This window comes from Dipodomys spectabilis, unplaced genomic scaffold, assembly GCF_019054845.1.
Source record: "Dipodomys spectabilis isolate Male_0828 unplaced genomic scaffold, ASM1905484v1 ptg000197l, whole genome shotgun sequence".
NCBI lineage: Eukaryota > Metazoa > Chordata > Mammalia > Rodentia > Heteromyidae > Dipodomys > Dipodomys spectabilis.
Window position 1 is genome coordinate 10,822,406 of NW_024870874.1, and position 17,145 is coordinate 10,839,550.

The 17,145-nt window shown below is 34.3% G+C and overlaps 1 protein-coding gene across 3 annotated transcripts in view; it reads left to right on the forward strand.

Moving 5' to 3' along the window:
- The window catches only part of Ptprz1 (protein tyrosine phosphatase receptor type Z1), a 158,988-nt gene that overhangs the window by 119,114 nt on the left and 22,729 nt on the right, over positions 1-17,145 (forward strand). For all 3 annotated transcript variants that reach the window (XM_042695882.1, XM_042695883.1, XM_042695884.1), the window contains exons 13-15: positions 1,844-1,988; positions 10,796-10,887; positions 14,454-14,539. In XM_042695882.1, the coding sequence (XP_042551816.1) occupies positions 1,844-1,988; positions 10,796-10,887; positions 14,454-14,539 (323 nt within the window). The remainder of the gene's footprint in view (positions 1-1,843; positions 1,989-10,795; positions 10,888-14,453; positions 14,540-17,145) is intronic.

A 17,145-nucleotide genomic window follows, 5' to 3' on the forward strand; every position in this document is an offset into this window, starting at 1 on the left:
ATATGGACATATATTGCATTGCTATTAATTTTCTGACCATTGAAAACCTGTGTGGTTACATACTCTCACTTTGTACATTGATCTACATCATGGACTTTCATGTATCTGATTCTGAAGATTTAGTGTGGTGGGAGCCCAAAATTTGCACTGTTTTTAGGATCTGTTAACAATATGAACCACTGTTTGTAAATTGCTAGATGCCAAAGACACTACTAAGCATAAATATCATTTATTACCACAAGCTTCTCTTCTGTTGGGATTGTTAACAATAGGAAAACCATGAAGACAATCACGAGTAAAATGACTTTCCTTTTTCAGTTTCATAAGAAAATGTGCATTGCTTTCGCCATCAGTGCACTTCAGTGTCTGCATGAGTCTCCACACCACACACAATATCCATAGCCTACTGATGACCTAACAAAAATAGAATCTTCATTTTTTCAGAAGACTGTTAACTATGTACAAGTGTCATGTGACATAAAATCTTCCACTTCCTATATAATTTTGTGATTTTTTTTAAAGTCACATCCTCAAATTCCACTTTTTTCCTCAAAAATACATGAATTATAAGAACAAGCAGTTGTGGGAAATTGTTTGTCACTTAAATTCCTTTTATATGTTTTTAAATGTCATTTAAATTCCTTTCATATGAGCAGGTGAAGTTCTGTGCCCTATCTGTCATTCTCCCTAGTTACAGACAGAAGCTGTTACAATAGATCTTAAGTTTTCTGCACCTAGTTGTATTTCAGCACTATCCACATGAATTTATTATCAGCCCCAATTTTCAAATTGGTAAAGGTTTGAAATTGATTCTGAACACCTTGGGCCACTAATAGACTCGATGCAAAACAGATGTGCCAAGCATAGAAAGCAGGTAGACTTTGATGGGGAACTTGAACATAGTTATCTTAGATCTTGTACAGGTTGTGGACAAGACTCTTACTTTGAGGCAATTTCAGCAGAGCAAATTAGAACAGTTCTCATGTATTCTGTAAGCTGCCCACTAAATACACCTCCAAGCAGGGGGGATTGAGTGCAGCTCGCCACTAGCACTGTGTTATGCACCTGATTTTAACAACTTGAAGTGTTACAATGACTTTCAAAATTACAGTATAATTTACCTGAGAGATCATACAATAGACATTTGCTATTTAAAAAATTAACCCAAGGGATATATTGAGATTTCTTTTAAATTATTGCACCTAGATTTGAAAATAAATAAGTATATACATATTCCTTTAATAAATTATATTTTATGATAGAAAAAATAGTAAGAAAAATATTCAAAACAACACTAAAGACTAACTTGTATTTTAAAGTATAATAACTTGCTGGATCAAAAGGATATTTTAATTTATAAAGTGTTATGCTAGAATTATTTTTCTTCATAAGACTTTGCTGCTGCTAATAATTACCTAATTGAAGAGTTTAAAATAATTATATTAAGGTTAATTTTAGAAAAATCAAGACTGTATATGATGACTCAGTAAGTAGCGTTGCTTTTCCTGCTCAGCTTTTTTGCTAACTGGCTTGTTTCCTGATTTTAATACTTCCATTTACCTTTCAACCAACTTTTCCAGGCAATTTTATCCTCACCTCTTGACATGACACCTCCACTTTTCCCAGTTTCTTTTTGGTCTGGCCCTGGGTAATTTTCTTAGCTCTAACAATCTGCTTTACTTTTCAAACTTAAATTAGCTTATAATCATAGACATTCTTTGCATCACAGAGTCAAAATTTAAAGGTAAGTAACCATGAAGGTTGTAATAATAAATCAATTGAACAGTGTTGTGACTTTGCCTTCCTGTTAAATGTCAACTCTCTCAATTTTCTCTGACTACAGAAGCCAGTAATAGTAGCCATGAGTCTCGTATTGGTCTAGCTGAGGGGTTGGAATCTGAGAAGAAGGCGGTCATACCTCTCGTGATCGTGTCAGCCCTGACTTTTATCTGTCTAGTGGTTCTTGTTGGTATTCTCATCTACTGGAGGTAAGTTGAGTGTTTGTTTTGGAAATTTTAACTTATGAAACTGAGATTTTAGCCATATTTCACCTGACAGATTTACAAAGCATATTCAAAATTCATTTTACATGAGTCCTGCCATTAATTTATTCGGATAACTAACAACAAAAGCACAAGAGTAAGTGAGTTGATTGTTCTTGTGCTTTAATCAAAGAATTGTGAGGAAAATGAAAGAACTTTGACATTAGTTAATATTTTAATAAGGTATTTTGGCAGCTTTACTTTCATATTCATCTAATTACACATTGTCATGTCCCTTAAATCTCAGCTTTTCACCAGCTGCTGTAATCCTCAAAGTTATTATGTAAGAAAACATAATTTTGGTACAATAAAAATATTTTTTAATAACAGTGAATTTGTATAAGACAAAGGTCAACTATGAGTAGTGATAAAAACTTACAGCCTGTTTACAAAAGTAAAACTGTGACAATTAAAATATATAGATACGTAGAGAACAAAGTTAATGACTATAACTTTGAAGGTGTCATTAATAATTCATTGAAAAACATCTCAAGGGCATCCCATCATAACTTTCTTGCAGCCCACACAACTAATTAGTAGATATACTAGGTATACAGTCGATGTAAGGCATAAAGTTTTCTGTTGGAAAATGGATTTTTGGATGATACCAGAATTCATTTCTGTAAATGAAAAAGGAGCACAGCTTAGTGCATTGTACATTTGCTTTAAATAAGAATTTGTTCAGAAGAGCTATAGGGAATTCCTTTTTGCTTAGCAGTATCATGATATAAATCCCTATCACTGCTCTCTGATACTCTAAAATATATTTTCCCAGTTTTCCCTCCAAAAGTATCTCTTTTAATCATTGACAATGTGCATGGCATCTGGTATTACATTACCTAAACTTGGGAAATGTCATGCTTTCAAGACATTCATAATTAGTAAATGTAAGCAATTCTCTATGAAATACAACACAAACCTAAATATATTGCAGTTAAAATCTGATGAACAAAGGATCACAAGAGGCCAGAATGGTCAAATCTGATGTGGCAGAAGATTCAGGAAGTAAGGATCAAGAAAAAGGGCAATGAGATGGACAAAATGCTATGTTGAAAAACGAACTTTACAACTTTGGCAGTGCGGGGGAGTGTAGTCATGGAGATGGGAGGGCAGGGATGGTAGGGGAAAAACAAAGGAGGCAACAATGCTTGATAGAAAATGTACTCATTGCCTTGCTCATGTAATTGCAACCCCTCTGTACAGTATTTTCACAATAAAAAATGTATTTAAAAAGAAAAAGGAAAAGGACAACCCAGGCAGTGGTACCCTAGGGAAGGGGACTGGAAGTAGGAGGAGCTGAGTGTGTCAGTAAGGCATATAGGATGTAGCCCTCTAGAGCCGACTGTTGGTTGGCTAACACAGAATGCTCTCTCTTGGCCAATTTCATGTCTGCCTTCCTTTACAGAACGGAGTAGACTTCAGGGAATAGAAAATAAATCATGTTTTTGTTAGGTTACATGGGTTAGAAATCAATTTTGTTTAAAACAAATCCTAAACTCCTTCCTACTGTGCCCCAGAGTGCTTTACACATGGTATGCGATCCATACACATTTCTTCAGTCAGCATTCATTTGATTTTTTTTTCTCCTCACTTCCCATTGGACTTACTTTATAAAAAATACTCAGCACATTTAGATATCATACTTTTCATGATTACTGGTTATCTGATTTTCCTGCCAAAGCATTTTATTTAACAGGGACATCCATAATAAAAATATCTAAAGGTAGGAAATACAAACCAGTTATTTTTCACAGTACAAAGTGCTAAAAGTCTAATGAAAATCCCTTGTGGTGCTGGGTATCAGTGGCTTACTCCTGTAATCCTAGCTTTTACCTGTGTAGTGGCTTAGGTCTGAGGACTGTAGTTCGAAGCCAGCTAGTAGGAAGTCTGTGAGACCTTAACCACCTAAAATCCAGAAGTGGAGTTGTGGCTCAATTGGTAGAATGCTAGCTTTGAGCAAAATCACTCAGGGACAATGACCAGTCCCTGAGCTCAAGTTCGAGGACCAACACACACACACACACACACACACACACACACACACACACACGGCTGAGTAACTTATAGTTATTAAATTGAAAAACAGAATAAGTTTTATAATCTTTACGAATTTTTTCTGCAGACTTGAAAGTAACTGTTTTATGTCATTTGATTTGATGTTTCATGGAAAACTTAGATCTTGAGTAGTCTTCATCCTCTTTTAGTAATGAATCAAACCATATGTATTACATGAAGAAATTATAAAAAAAACTCCAAGTTGAAGACATAGTAAGATGATTCACTTTTCCCCATAGGTAATTACACTTGTGAGTAGTAGTTGACAAGATAAGTATCTTGATTGTTTTGTGCATATGTTTTTATCTATCAAATGTGATTAAATTTAACATAATTTTTCCAATTTTAAATTTCATCAAATATGGTTAGATATCTTCCCTGGTCATGTTCACTATAGGGTATTTATCTTTTTAGATTATTATATATTAGGTGTGTTATGTGTTGAATCACGGTACTGTATTCTTCAGTGCGTGTGAGTTACTCAAAACTCTAGTGTAGAATCTTGTTGGCAATATGATTTTTCTGAGATGGAAACATTTTAGACATTTGTGGAAATTACAGCCTATGCAAAGGTATAAAACTTCTAATGGCATACCAAAACCAGTTCTACTATTAACAGTCTTTGTGAGTTTATAATTTTTCTTTAAAAATCTTTAATAAAACAAAATTAATAAATCATAAAATTAACCTGTCTGAAGTGTACAATCCAATGGTTTTTAAATTTTATTTTATTATTTCCTTTATAATTAACATTGAGTTGTTTTTATGTTGTATAATAGACACTCAGGTCATCTTATCATTGGGCTGAAAGTATTTTACATACATTGGATGCAAATCCTTCACCAGTTATCTGATTTGCATTTTTTCCATATAGAGCAACTTGAGTCTTACATATTGGCAGCTTTTAAAATACTCTAGTTTTCAATATTGACCTACTCCAGTTCATCTATTTTTCTATCATTACTTATGCTTTTGGTATCATCTCTAAGAAGATGCTTCAAAATGGAAAGCCACAAACTTTTACTTTTAAATTTTCTTCTAGAATTTTTTTCTGAATGGCTCCTGCTTTCTCCTTTCAAAGCTAGCTACAATAATCAAGCCACAGTAATCAAGAGAATCTGAAACTAGCATAAAAATAAACCAGTTGATCAGTGGCATAGAATTGAGAGGCGAGAATTCAGCTCTTACATTTATGATCAACAAAATTGAGAAGAGTATCGGGGCTTTAAGGAACAATAATAACAAAGTGGTAGAACAAATCATCTTTTTGTGTCTAATTTGTCTAACTCAAAATGTCACCCATTGTTTCATAGAAATCCTGATAAATCATCTTTGGTTAAAAAAAAAAAACATAGGTGACAATATCTGAGTCTGTTCTCGGTCCTTTCCCTAGTTCTGCCTTGAATTTGTCTCATGATCTTGGGCCTGTCCTTTCCTTGCCTATAGATTAGTCCTTTCTGTTTGCCATTTGAGTTGACTCTGTGGGTCATCTTGAAGTTTTCAGTAAGAACTTGTTTATGGAGCCTATGAATGAATGCTGCATGCTGCATATTGTTTCATTCCTATGTAAGGATCTTGAGAACTGGAATAATAATGACATAGTTCCAGCTTCTGATTCTAAATACTTACTGTGAAGAAAAGGTGTAAATTAAATAATCAGATTACCAGTGATTGATAGGACCTGTGTCTACAACTTTGAAACAGTCATCACTTTTTTCATCATGGCTGAGTGATAATTAGCAAGAGACATGGTTATCAACACTTAGCACATACACGTGAAGACATTCACTGCTTATTCACAACAGATGGACTATGGAGGCTGAATCTTGTCATACAATAAATAATGTGCCTTGAAATTGTTTTCCAGATGTTTTAAGGTTTAATTTACATGAGCTGAGCCATAAGTTCCTAAGAGACAAAATAACTTCATCAGGGAAGATTTTCAAGTAGTTATTTTTAAGGGAACAAAACGAATGTTTTGATCACTTTTAAAACTTAAGACATTAAAACATTCCAAAGTGATATTCAGCAAAATATACCACATCATTAAAAGAATTATAAAAAAAATTTCCATGGATGCAGTTGGTTTTGCTGGGTGAAGTGTTAAAAATATGAATTCTCTCTTTTTTTAATTTTTAATTTAATTTTATTCTCCCAGTCCTGAGGCTTGAACTCAGAGCCTGGGCACTGTCCCTGAGCCTCTTTATGCTCAAGGCTAGCACTCTACCACTTGAGCCACAGCACCATTTCCAGCTTCTTCTGAGTAGTTTATTGGAGGTAAGAGTCTCATAGACTTTCCGGCCTGGGCTGGCTTCAAACCACAATCCTCAGATCTCAGTCTCCTGAGCTAGGATTACCGGTGTGCTCCACTAGCATCCAGCTATGAATTTAAATTCATAGCTTAAATTCAAGTTCATGGGTCTTTGGAAGTAGCTACTAACCAGAATGGAGCCTTTCTGGGACTATACTGCCTTTTAAGTAGAAAGGAATTTGCCATGTAAGATGGCCCTGTACAATATACCTAAGCATTAATGATGGTTTTCACCCACAAATTAAGCCATTTAATTTTAATTGTTCCCACTTACAAGATTTTGAGTATGATTGATAAGAATATTTTGGGAAATTAATGCCATATAACAATGCCATGTGGAATCATTTGTAAAGCTAACAAAGATTTCATGACGTTGAAGCAGGTTGAGTTGATATTTACCTATTTACAATGAATGAACTTCACAATATAGAAACTTTTATATCCTTCCAGATGCTGCCTTCTTCCCATTCTCTGAGTTATTGGTATATCCTTAATCCATCAATCTCTCTATCCATCCATCTGTCCCATCTCTTCCTTCAAAATGTGTTTATATTTTAAGTTCATTTAAAGCAAGCATAGGTAGGGAAAATAATCTAGGATTCCACTGAAGATCATATTGTTGGTGGGATTTATTTGTTGCTAGAAATCCACCAAATTCAAGAAGCATTGGGTATTTGTTATATTGTTGATACTGTATTAAGACTCTGGAAAGATAAAGCCTTTTAAAGTCTTTTTTAAAAGATGTGATGAAGATATAGGCATAAAATAACTATATTACAAGGTAATTATCCTAATAATTAACACTTTCCCATAATAGACAAGAAGTTTACCACTGAGTTGCATTTTAATGAAATAAATAAGAATAATATCTGAAAATCAAAATCACTTTTGGATTGATTAGGTGTATTTTTCGGAATTGTCTTTATACAGGTATAAATGAAAGTTTAGGTTTTGTGCAATGGAAACAGAGAAACTGGAATGCTTAGTGTCTGCTTAGGGAATGAGAAACATTTTTCACAGCGAAGGTGCCTCTCAGATATTTTGAAGGAGAGAAGTATGTATTTTCATGACATATTGATGAGTCAGGTCAAAAGGAGTGACATGTTTAAAGCAGAGAGGAGAGATACTAAGGAGAGAACAAGGCAGACTCAACTATCTACCATGTGTTCATAAAACTGGAGCACAAATTTAAAGGAAAAGATTAAAACACATTAAGCACAGTTTACCCTATTTAGATACTGGAGAGTTTTAAGAAGAGTTTAGAAGGGCACTAACGGCTCATGGCTATAATCTAGCTACTCAGAAGGCTGAGATCTGAGATTCTTGTTCAAAGCCAGTCCAGGCAAGAAAGTCCATGAGACTTGCATCTCCTTTTAACCATGAGAAAACCAGAAATGGAGCCAGAGCAGAGGCTCAAAGGTGGTAGAGCATTAGCCTTGAGCAAAAAAAGCTCAGAGACAGCACCCAGGCCCTGAGGTCACAACAACAACAAAACATTTAGTTACTAGCAAATCATACATCCTATAATCTTAAAAAAATCTATAAACTTTGAAACTAGAACCAGTAAGTGAATAAAGAAGGGAGATAAATACCAACAGGACCAAGAATCTCACTCTTTATATCCCATATTTAAGTGCTTCAGAAAGGAATGCGTTTTGAGTTAGTGGAAGAAGCTAATAAAGAGCAACTATAAATGACATTGAAAAGTGTCACCAAAGCTATGAAACTGAACCTTAACTATATGTCAACCATGTTAATAAGGACATTCTTGCCATAGCTATGAAGTGCACTAAGTCCCATATGCCATTTCATAGTACAACTTTTAAGATTCACTGAAAGAAATTTTCACTTCCTTGGTGATGACATTTTAGAGCTGTCAGCAGGACTTTTCTTCTGTGATGTTATGATCATGTGCCAAATCCTTATCATTATTTCCTTATCCATGTTAAGCATGGATGAACAGATAAGTTGAGCTGGCTTTATTGTTTCTGGATGATCTGTTTCAGTTCTGTTTATGTGGACATTCAGTTGGATGTTTTGTTGTAATCATGAGACATGTGGTTCTCAATTTGCCCTTTCCTATTCAGGCTGCCATCTTCTCACTTCTTAAGATATGAACTTAACTCCGGATGCCTTTGACTTTGCTTCAGCTCATTCCACTTGGCTTTCTCCTACACTGCATTTCCTGTCTGGAAGATATTATAGTGTTCTTTCTTCTCCCAGGTTTGATTATAAAGGCTAGACTTTCACATCAGAGAGTTAATTTTTGTCATGAGCTTTGTTGTTTAGGAATATTACCTTGTTTGTTACATTAAATATATTATGAGCAAGTTATACAAACAAACTACAGTTCCTTCCTTGAGCAAAGCTTTTGGGCATGACAGCCCTGACAACCAACATGACAATGATTAGGACAAAGTACTTTAGGTTGTTGGTCTCCCTTATTCCTATGAGGGAGACCAACTATAAACATGTCAAACAGATAAATACCTAACAATAATACAGAGGGGTCTCACTATTTTAGTTTCCTTTTCTTTTTTTTTTTATTTTGCCATATGGCAAAAGCAATACACATTTAGTTGAAACCATACTCTGATTTGGGAATGTTAATCTTATTCTAGGCTTATAGTCTGTAGTATAATACTTTCCTAACAGAATGGTGGGCAGTGGGGTTGAGCCATAGGGTACACTGTGTTGTTTGTTAATCTGGTTAGGGGTGTACTGAATGCATTTCAGCTTATGATAGTGTCAGCTTAGTATGAGTTTCAAGACATAACCCATCATAAATAGAGAAATACCTGTATTTCATATCTTTTTTCTCATTTCTTTCTTTTTTTGTATGTAATTTTTATTGTAAGAATACTGTACAGAGGGGTTACAGTTACATGCGTAACATAATGAGTACATTTCCTATCGAAAATGTTACCTCCTCCTTTGTTTCTCCCCTACCACCCCTCCCCTCTCCACCTCCCTAACTCCGTCCCTCCTCCCCCGAAGTTGTAAAGTTCATTTTCAACATGGTGTTCATATCTTGATATATGCCACAAAAACAAAGCAGCAAAGGATGGTGACTTTTAGAGATGGACCGACACTTTCAGCTAGCATGGTCTCAGGGACTCAGAGGAAGTAGGATTTGGGCTTGTGTAACAACCAGAGGTAGGAAGCAGGTGGGCACAGGAAGTAGCAAAAACCAAGGCCCTGGGATGGTCTACAAAGAAATTCTTCAAGGGAGTAAGAGAGAATTGGTTGGGCTGGAGCCTGCTAGATAAAGAGTCATAAGGAATAGAGTCACAGAAACTGGAGGGGGCTAAGTCATGAAAGATCTTAAATCTCTTGCTACAATAATGGAAAAGCACTGCAGTGGCAGTGGGAAGCCATTCAATAATTCTATCCAAGAAAAGATCTCAAATGGAAAAATATCGGGAAGAACAAATATTATGTTACTAGGAAGAATAACTTATTAGGATAAATAACTTATAAGTCAGTTGGATGAATAACTTGAAGCAAGTGAGCTTGGCATTTTCACTCGTATTTTTGCTTAAACTTAACCACTTTAAATAAATTAAACATCTCACATCAAAGAGGGTCATTAACAGTTTTAATTATCCAGATTTCTTAAATGAAGGAGGCATGTATTACTTTATAGCAGCAGTTGTTTCTTTACTTTTCTCAATAGTTTGTATTGTACACTTACCAGATGTTACTCTTATTATCAGAATGAAAAATAGATTCAGGTGCCACTGTAGGTCATAGTTGTCAATGATTCCAAATATATTCATTTTCAAAACGCCCATCAACAGTGCTGGCATCTGTTGGAAATAAAATCAACCCTGGCATTGTCTGTTCATTATCTTCACACATAAGTTCTGTCACTGCCGCATTATCATGTAATAGAGAGCTTTCCTCAACGCGATGCTGCCACTGTAGCTAGCATGGAGTCATTCAACTTCTACATAGTCATAGCTTCTTGCCTTTACTAGTAGCTGATTATGCCATTAAAAGCCACAGTCACTGTGTGAAGGGAGCTGTGGATATCCTTTTCAACTGTGGTACTGTAAAAGGAGGCAAGACACTTTGGCATATAGTACTAAAGGAAAGCATCTCACTGAGGAGGGCGGTGTGGTACCACTTGCTTTCAACGGCTGTCTCTGCTTTCAGCATGTCTGACGGCTGATTGCTGTTCTGCATCTGGTTCATAACAGTGAGCTAAACATACAGACCATAACATTCTTTAGTATCTCGTGTTTTGTCAAAATTGATGTAGACCACTCTTCTGGGGACACAGTCACTTTTAATCTGGCTATTTCCCTCATAATTTTTGAAAAGCTCATATATCATCTTAGTATCTATGCAATGAGTAATTCAAATTGCTTCCTTTTCATTCCAGAAAATGCTTCCAGACAGCACATTTTTATTTAGAGGATAGTACGTCCCCTCGAGTAATATCTACACCACCAACACCTGTCTTTCCAATTTCAGGTAATGGTTTAACATGTGACCAAGAGTATCTAGTAATGTACAATGCAGAAGGTTTGTTTTATCGTTAATGGTGAATACTGCTATACTATTAATTAGAAAAATCTTTGTGTTTTGTAATGTTTATTTCATAATGTTTTAGGTACCTGGATTTATATCCCATTCTTACTCATTTTAAACATTTCTAAGCATACAGAAGACAGGGAAAAATCTGTAATTGTTCACTTATAATACGTTAAAAGCAAACAGTTATAGAAAGAAATAACATTTTAAATTAGTGCTAGCTTCCACTTATTTCCATTACTAGAACAGAACCCTAAGTAACAGAAGTCAGAACAAATCAATGCAACACATGTGGATAGGGAGAAGTAACAAAACTAAAATTAAAACTTAGCTTCTTTTTTAATTATTTTATTTATGGTTAAGAAAATATTTCTTAACTAATGTAGGAATAAAGTATAAAATGGTGGTGAGAGTGATGCGCCAAAAAAAATTAACATACACACAAATCATGTATGTTTGCATAAATATTTACATGGAACAGTTGGGTCTCTGGGAAACTACTGGATATTTTATCGGCATTTTACTAGGCAACAATAATGAATAATTAGAGTCATTCTGATTGAGCATTGACCCTAGAATTCTCTGTATAAATTATTATTGACTACATCTATTTGCCATTTTATGACATCTCAGAATTTAAAAAAAGGAATAAGAAGTTGGGTCTGAGAAGTTGGCTCAGTGGTAGAGCGATGGCCTTGCATGCCAGAGGCCCTGGGTTCAATTCCTCAGCACCACATAAGCAAAAAGAAAAAAGCCGGAAGTGGCGCTGTGGCTCAAGTGGTAGAGCGCTAGCCTTGAGCTGAAGAGCTGAGGGACAGCACCCAGGCCCAGAGTTCAGGCCCCACGACTGGACCCAAAAAAAAAACAACAAAAAAAAAAAGAAGTTATCCAAAAATAGTAAACTGTGGAAGAAATACTGGAGGATAGAGAATGAGATGAGGCTTTGGGAGTTATCAAACAAGTAAACTGGGAGAAGTCTCTCTTTTTTAACTGTTTGATGTGATAAAAATTACCACAGGAGTCTCATATTCTACATTATCTTATCTTCTAAAATATTTCATGGCCAAAAATACAAAAAAACCCTTTCTTCATATTTTATGTATACTCATATATTATACATTTATGTTATACCAAGTTGATAACTTTTTAAACAATTGTATGCTTTATAAATCCATGAATTTGTTTTTTGCTATTTTTCTTCTTTCATCAACTCCAAGTCTTTGACAACCACTGTCATAATGTCTTCTGGTTTACATTAAAATGCCATATACTGGGCTAGAGGCATAGCTCAAGTGGTGGATCACCTGCCTGATATTGGAAGTTCAAACCCCAGGATTTCCAAAAGTAAATAAATAAATAACATAAATGCATTGTACATTTTATTTTAGTAAAGTCTGATTTTTATTAATGTTTTTGGAAGTTGAGATTGATAGCTTTCAATTATCTGTTAAATTTTAACCTAGCAATGCAAATCAACTCTTAATATTAGCCAAGTATTGACAGAGCTTATTATGAACAATTCATAGGGTCAATAACTTAAAATCAGGTCCTTGTTCTGAAAGTCCAGAATCCCTCTTTTCTTTATAAGAAGAGTTGTCCAGAGCCTCTCCTTCCACTCATTCCTCTCTCAAAGATGCACTTTTTATCACCTGAAAACGTACCTTGCTTGGAAAAATCAGAAAATAGTCTCACTTACTTGCAGACCAATTAACACAAAGGAATTACTAAAATACCAACAGTGGCTAAAAACTTACCTGCTTGTGAAATGCTAGCTGTGCAGGATGGTATCAATACTTTTGAAGGACATGTATTAGAACCAGTGATTTATTTGTGACATATAAGTGCTGTTTTCATAAGTAAATAAATATATAAGTATAGATAACTAAATATATAAATATATATTTCTTAAAAATATATAAATAGGCAATGTTTTTCTGTGAGTGTGAAGGTAGAATTATACTTTTTTTCTACTGTTTCTTAAGATTGACTAGCTAATTCAATTTTAGTATTCAGGTCCACTCACCTAAGAGAGAACAGATGGATTCTAATTTTTTTCAATCAACAAATTTCTTAGTAACTGAAGCTTAAAATTCTTAGATGGCCTAAATGCTGAACATCTGTTGATGTAAATAACTGTGTCTAGTGAAATGTGCTTGATGTTTCCTTGTCAGAGAAAACACTTGTGAAATTGCATACTGTAAACTAGTTTTATGTTTAATTTCAGAAAGTCTTTCCAGGAAAAGAAAAAGGGAAAAAAAATTACTGGACTAGTTAAAATAAATAGTTTACTCACAATTGGTCAACAGATCTCATGACTCTGTTTATATAGCATATTTTCATGTTAGAATTTTTGAAATTTTATAGATGAAGAGGTCCCAAAGGTTTGTTGACATCATTCTTAGAGAACATTCTGCATATAAATATTTTTTCACTATTTATAGAGAAAAGGAAAAACAGTATTTTCAAATGTAAACATCTGACTACTTCACTGTAAGACATAAAGTCTGTACAATTGTATAAAGTCAAAATTACATGGCAGCAAAATTAATAGACTATTTCGGCATGTCTTTTTCCCGAGAATTTACATGCCATCTCTGTTCATGTTAAACACAATTGCTCATGGTGAAGGAGGATGCATGAGTAAGAAATGAGATTTTGGTGGTATCTATAAATTAACATTGAAAATAAATTATTTTCTCACTGGAATGGAGAACCATTGTTTTGTTGGTAGTCATTTGGCTATTGATAACATTGTTTATGGTCATAAACATTAAATTCTGCTTTGAAAAAAAAAACTTCTAGATTTATCACATTTCAAATCATGCTTGTGGCTGTTTTGGCAAGGCCAGCCCAAATGATTTTTATAGCCTGCAGGCTGACATTACCATCCCTGCTTATACAGAAAAGAGATTCTTTTTTTTATTATTGTGAAAATACTGTACAGAGGGGTTACAATTACATGGGCAAGATAATGAGTACATTTCTTATCAAGCATTGTAGCCTCCTCCTTTGTTTCCCTTTCCCATCCCTTCCCATCCTCCCCCCGCCTCCCCGACAGGGAAATGAACCCTAAGATATGTATTCAAATGTTTTTTTTCTTTCATGCGATTGTTTCTAACACATTTATAAGATTATTTCTTTGTTGCTTTGTATGTCCCTCCCCCACGGTATAACCCCTGCTTTCACTGTATTTGATGTCGGTATAATTTGTGGAGGGGAAGGGGAAAAACAAATCGTTTAAATAGGGATACAGGTGGAGCCATTGCAACAATGAGATGTACAAGTCATTATGTCAGAAAAGAGATTCTTTATCAAATCAGATTTCTAAAATGTAGGATGGAACTGATAACAAATACACACACACAAAAAAAATGGCCATTGTTGCTTAACAATTGGATGCTGATATTTAGTTGGCATAAGAACAGTACTTGAATTTTGACCTCTGCCTGTAAAGGAAAGACATTTATTTCTGTTATCTTTTCTAACGCCACTTTTTATTCACTTAGATGATATTGGATCAATACCAATAAAACACTTTCCAAAGCATGTTGCAGACTTACATGCAAGTAATGGGTTTACTGAAGAATTTGAGGTATGATTTCAATATGTATGTTTTAAATAATGTAGCCAATTATAAGTTGAAGCGATTCAGTAATAAGCCATTTCTTGATTTAAAGACAAAAGTACTTTTTCTCTAGGGAAAATATTAGTTATGTAATATATATCCAGATGATGTGTTACAGTTACTGTATTAATTTAGAAAATTGTTTTTCTAATTTTGTAGCCCAAATCCAACTTGTACAAGTGGAAGAACCAAAAATAAAAATGTTAATTCTTTCCCCTTAAGTGCAAATCTCCTGTCCTTTAAAAAAAAATGAAATGTAACACTGACCTGATAACACTTGTCATTTTCTAAATTAAATAAGTTGTACTAAACCACTAAACTTCATGATTTTCAGCTAAACTCCTTAATTGTAAGTATGACACTGATGTAAACACAAAAGAATTTAGGTAACTTTTTAGGCAAAAAAATCACATCCTCTTGTCAAAAAAACTGCATTTCTAAGGAACATTTGAACTTTCTTAACCAGGGAGATAGCTTTTAGTGGTATTAAATACTCTATTGAATACTCTTAGAAGGGGAAGAGAAATTTACTGCAAATTTATCATAGCCAACAAAATGAATGACGAGAACGGGTGGGGGAGAGTGTAGGCAAAATTCAATGGATTTCCAACAAAATTAAGAAACCTGATGGAAGGAGTGAGTTGGGAAGGATGGGTGAGAATGTTGAAAGGTCATTGATCAATAGGCATTGTACTCATAAACCACTTTGCTGAATGGTAACTTGTAGGTACTACTTAAGAATAAATAAAATACTGAAAAATAATAGCTAGGGTCAAGAGCCCAAAATTAGCAATAACAATCATGGAGGGGGGAGAGGAGGGGGAAGCTACCATTTCTGAGCACAGCTAACATGGCATTAACTAAGTGCCTTCATAGCCAACCTTCACTTAATTCTAGGAGCTCTTTGTTATTATTTCTATTTATATGATCAATGAAATTAAACTTCAAACAAATTAATTAACAACTGATATACAGAAGAGTTGTGACTCAAAGTCATTGCTGAAATTTTAAATCTTCTACCCTTTCTCCATTATTCTTCTTATCAACCAATTGTCAGCCAACCCTTCGGCCACCTGTCTAGAAAGCATCACACTGTAGCAATGCTCTGTTGTTGTTGTTGTTGCTGCTGCTGCTGCTGCTGCTGCTGTTTCTCTCTCTCTCCATCTCTCTCTGATTCCAAATAATCTGCAGACTTTGTGATCAGGATCAGTCTCTGATCTTGATCTCAGGGCACAGGGACCACTTTCTGCTGATCTGTATTCCTCATGGCGCCCAGCAATCACTTTCCAGCTGACACATCAATCAAAACATGGGCAGGGAAAGGAACACCCATAGATTAGGAAGCTTTAAGAAATCAAAAGGGATAAATGTGAATTGTGATGTAATATGAAGATTCATATATTTAAAACATTAGAGTCTTTTATCATAATCTAGAGATGACAAGGGTATAGTGTTGTCTCAGACTGATGTCAGTGTGAGTTTAAATTTATATACGATGTTAACTGGTAGAAAAGTCTCAGGTTCACATCCAGCAAAACTGTGGTCACAAACATTAGTTCCTAAATGCAAAAGAAAGAAAGATCCAAGTAGTAATTTTTAAAAAAAGAAAATTATAATCAAATTGGTGTCAGCATGTACCTACAGGCTGATCACTGTTTTCACAACTGCAAAGTCATTTTGAATATTTTAAGTCTGCAGTGGGGCTGGGATTGGGGCCCAGTGGTAGAGTGCTTGCCTCACATGCATGAGTTCAGACCCACGACCAAAAAAAAAAAAAGTCTGCAATGATGAAATTAATGAAAAAAACCTCTCATTTTTAATCGAAGGTTTTTTTCTTACTTCCGTTTTCCTTCAACTTATAGTCTGATTTAAGAAAACTACTCATTAATTTAATAATTAGCTTAATCACTAATGAGTCTACATCTTTTAAGTGGTTCAATATATAAATTTTAATTGTTCAGAATAACTTATTGCAAAGGAGCCTTAAAAGTTTTAATGAATCTGATTCATATTTAGGTTATATATTTTTCTCAGGAGGCATAAAACTTTCATTATTTTAACACTAATTAATTATAAATTTCAAGCTAGTATATTTAGATAGGAAACATCTCTGAAAATCACCTGAATTCATTTTATTAGAAGTTCACAGAGATAATTTTTATGCATCCACTGAAATTTAAATAAGAGAGCTCTATTAATTAGCTGTATAGAAAATAAGGCTAAATTTTGTTTCAAAATGACATTGTACATATGATTTCAAAACCTTCAGGAAAATTTTAATGCATTGACCAAGCTAAATTTGTTTCAAGCCACCTAATAAAGAAGACTATTTACTCTTTAAAATAATTTCAAAAACAAAGAGCCAGAAACAGTATCACTGATCCATAGTTTATATTTTACAAATAAAATCTCACTGTGTATTAGCAAAAGCAATTATTGCAACAAAATTGAGTTTTGAATACTTGATTCTCATCTGTTTAAAAATTCATCATATTATATTCATGTCCCCTTTTTAAAGTGTTTTCTTCTTTTACATAATTTTAGGTCCTAGGTTGTTAGACATTTCAATGTGC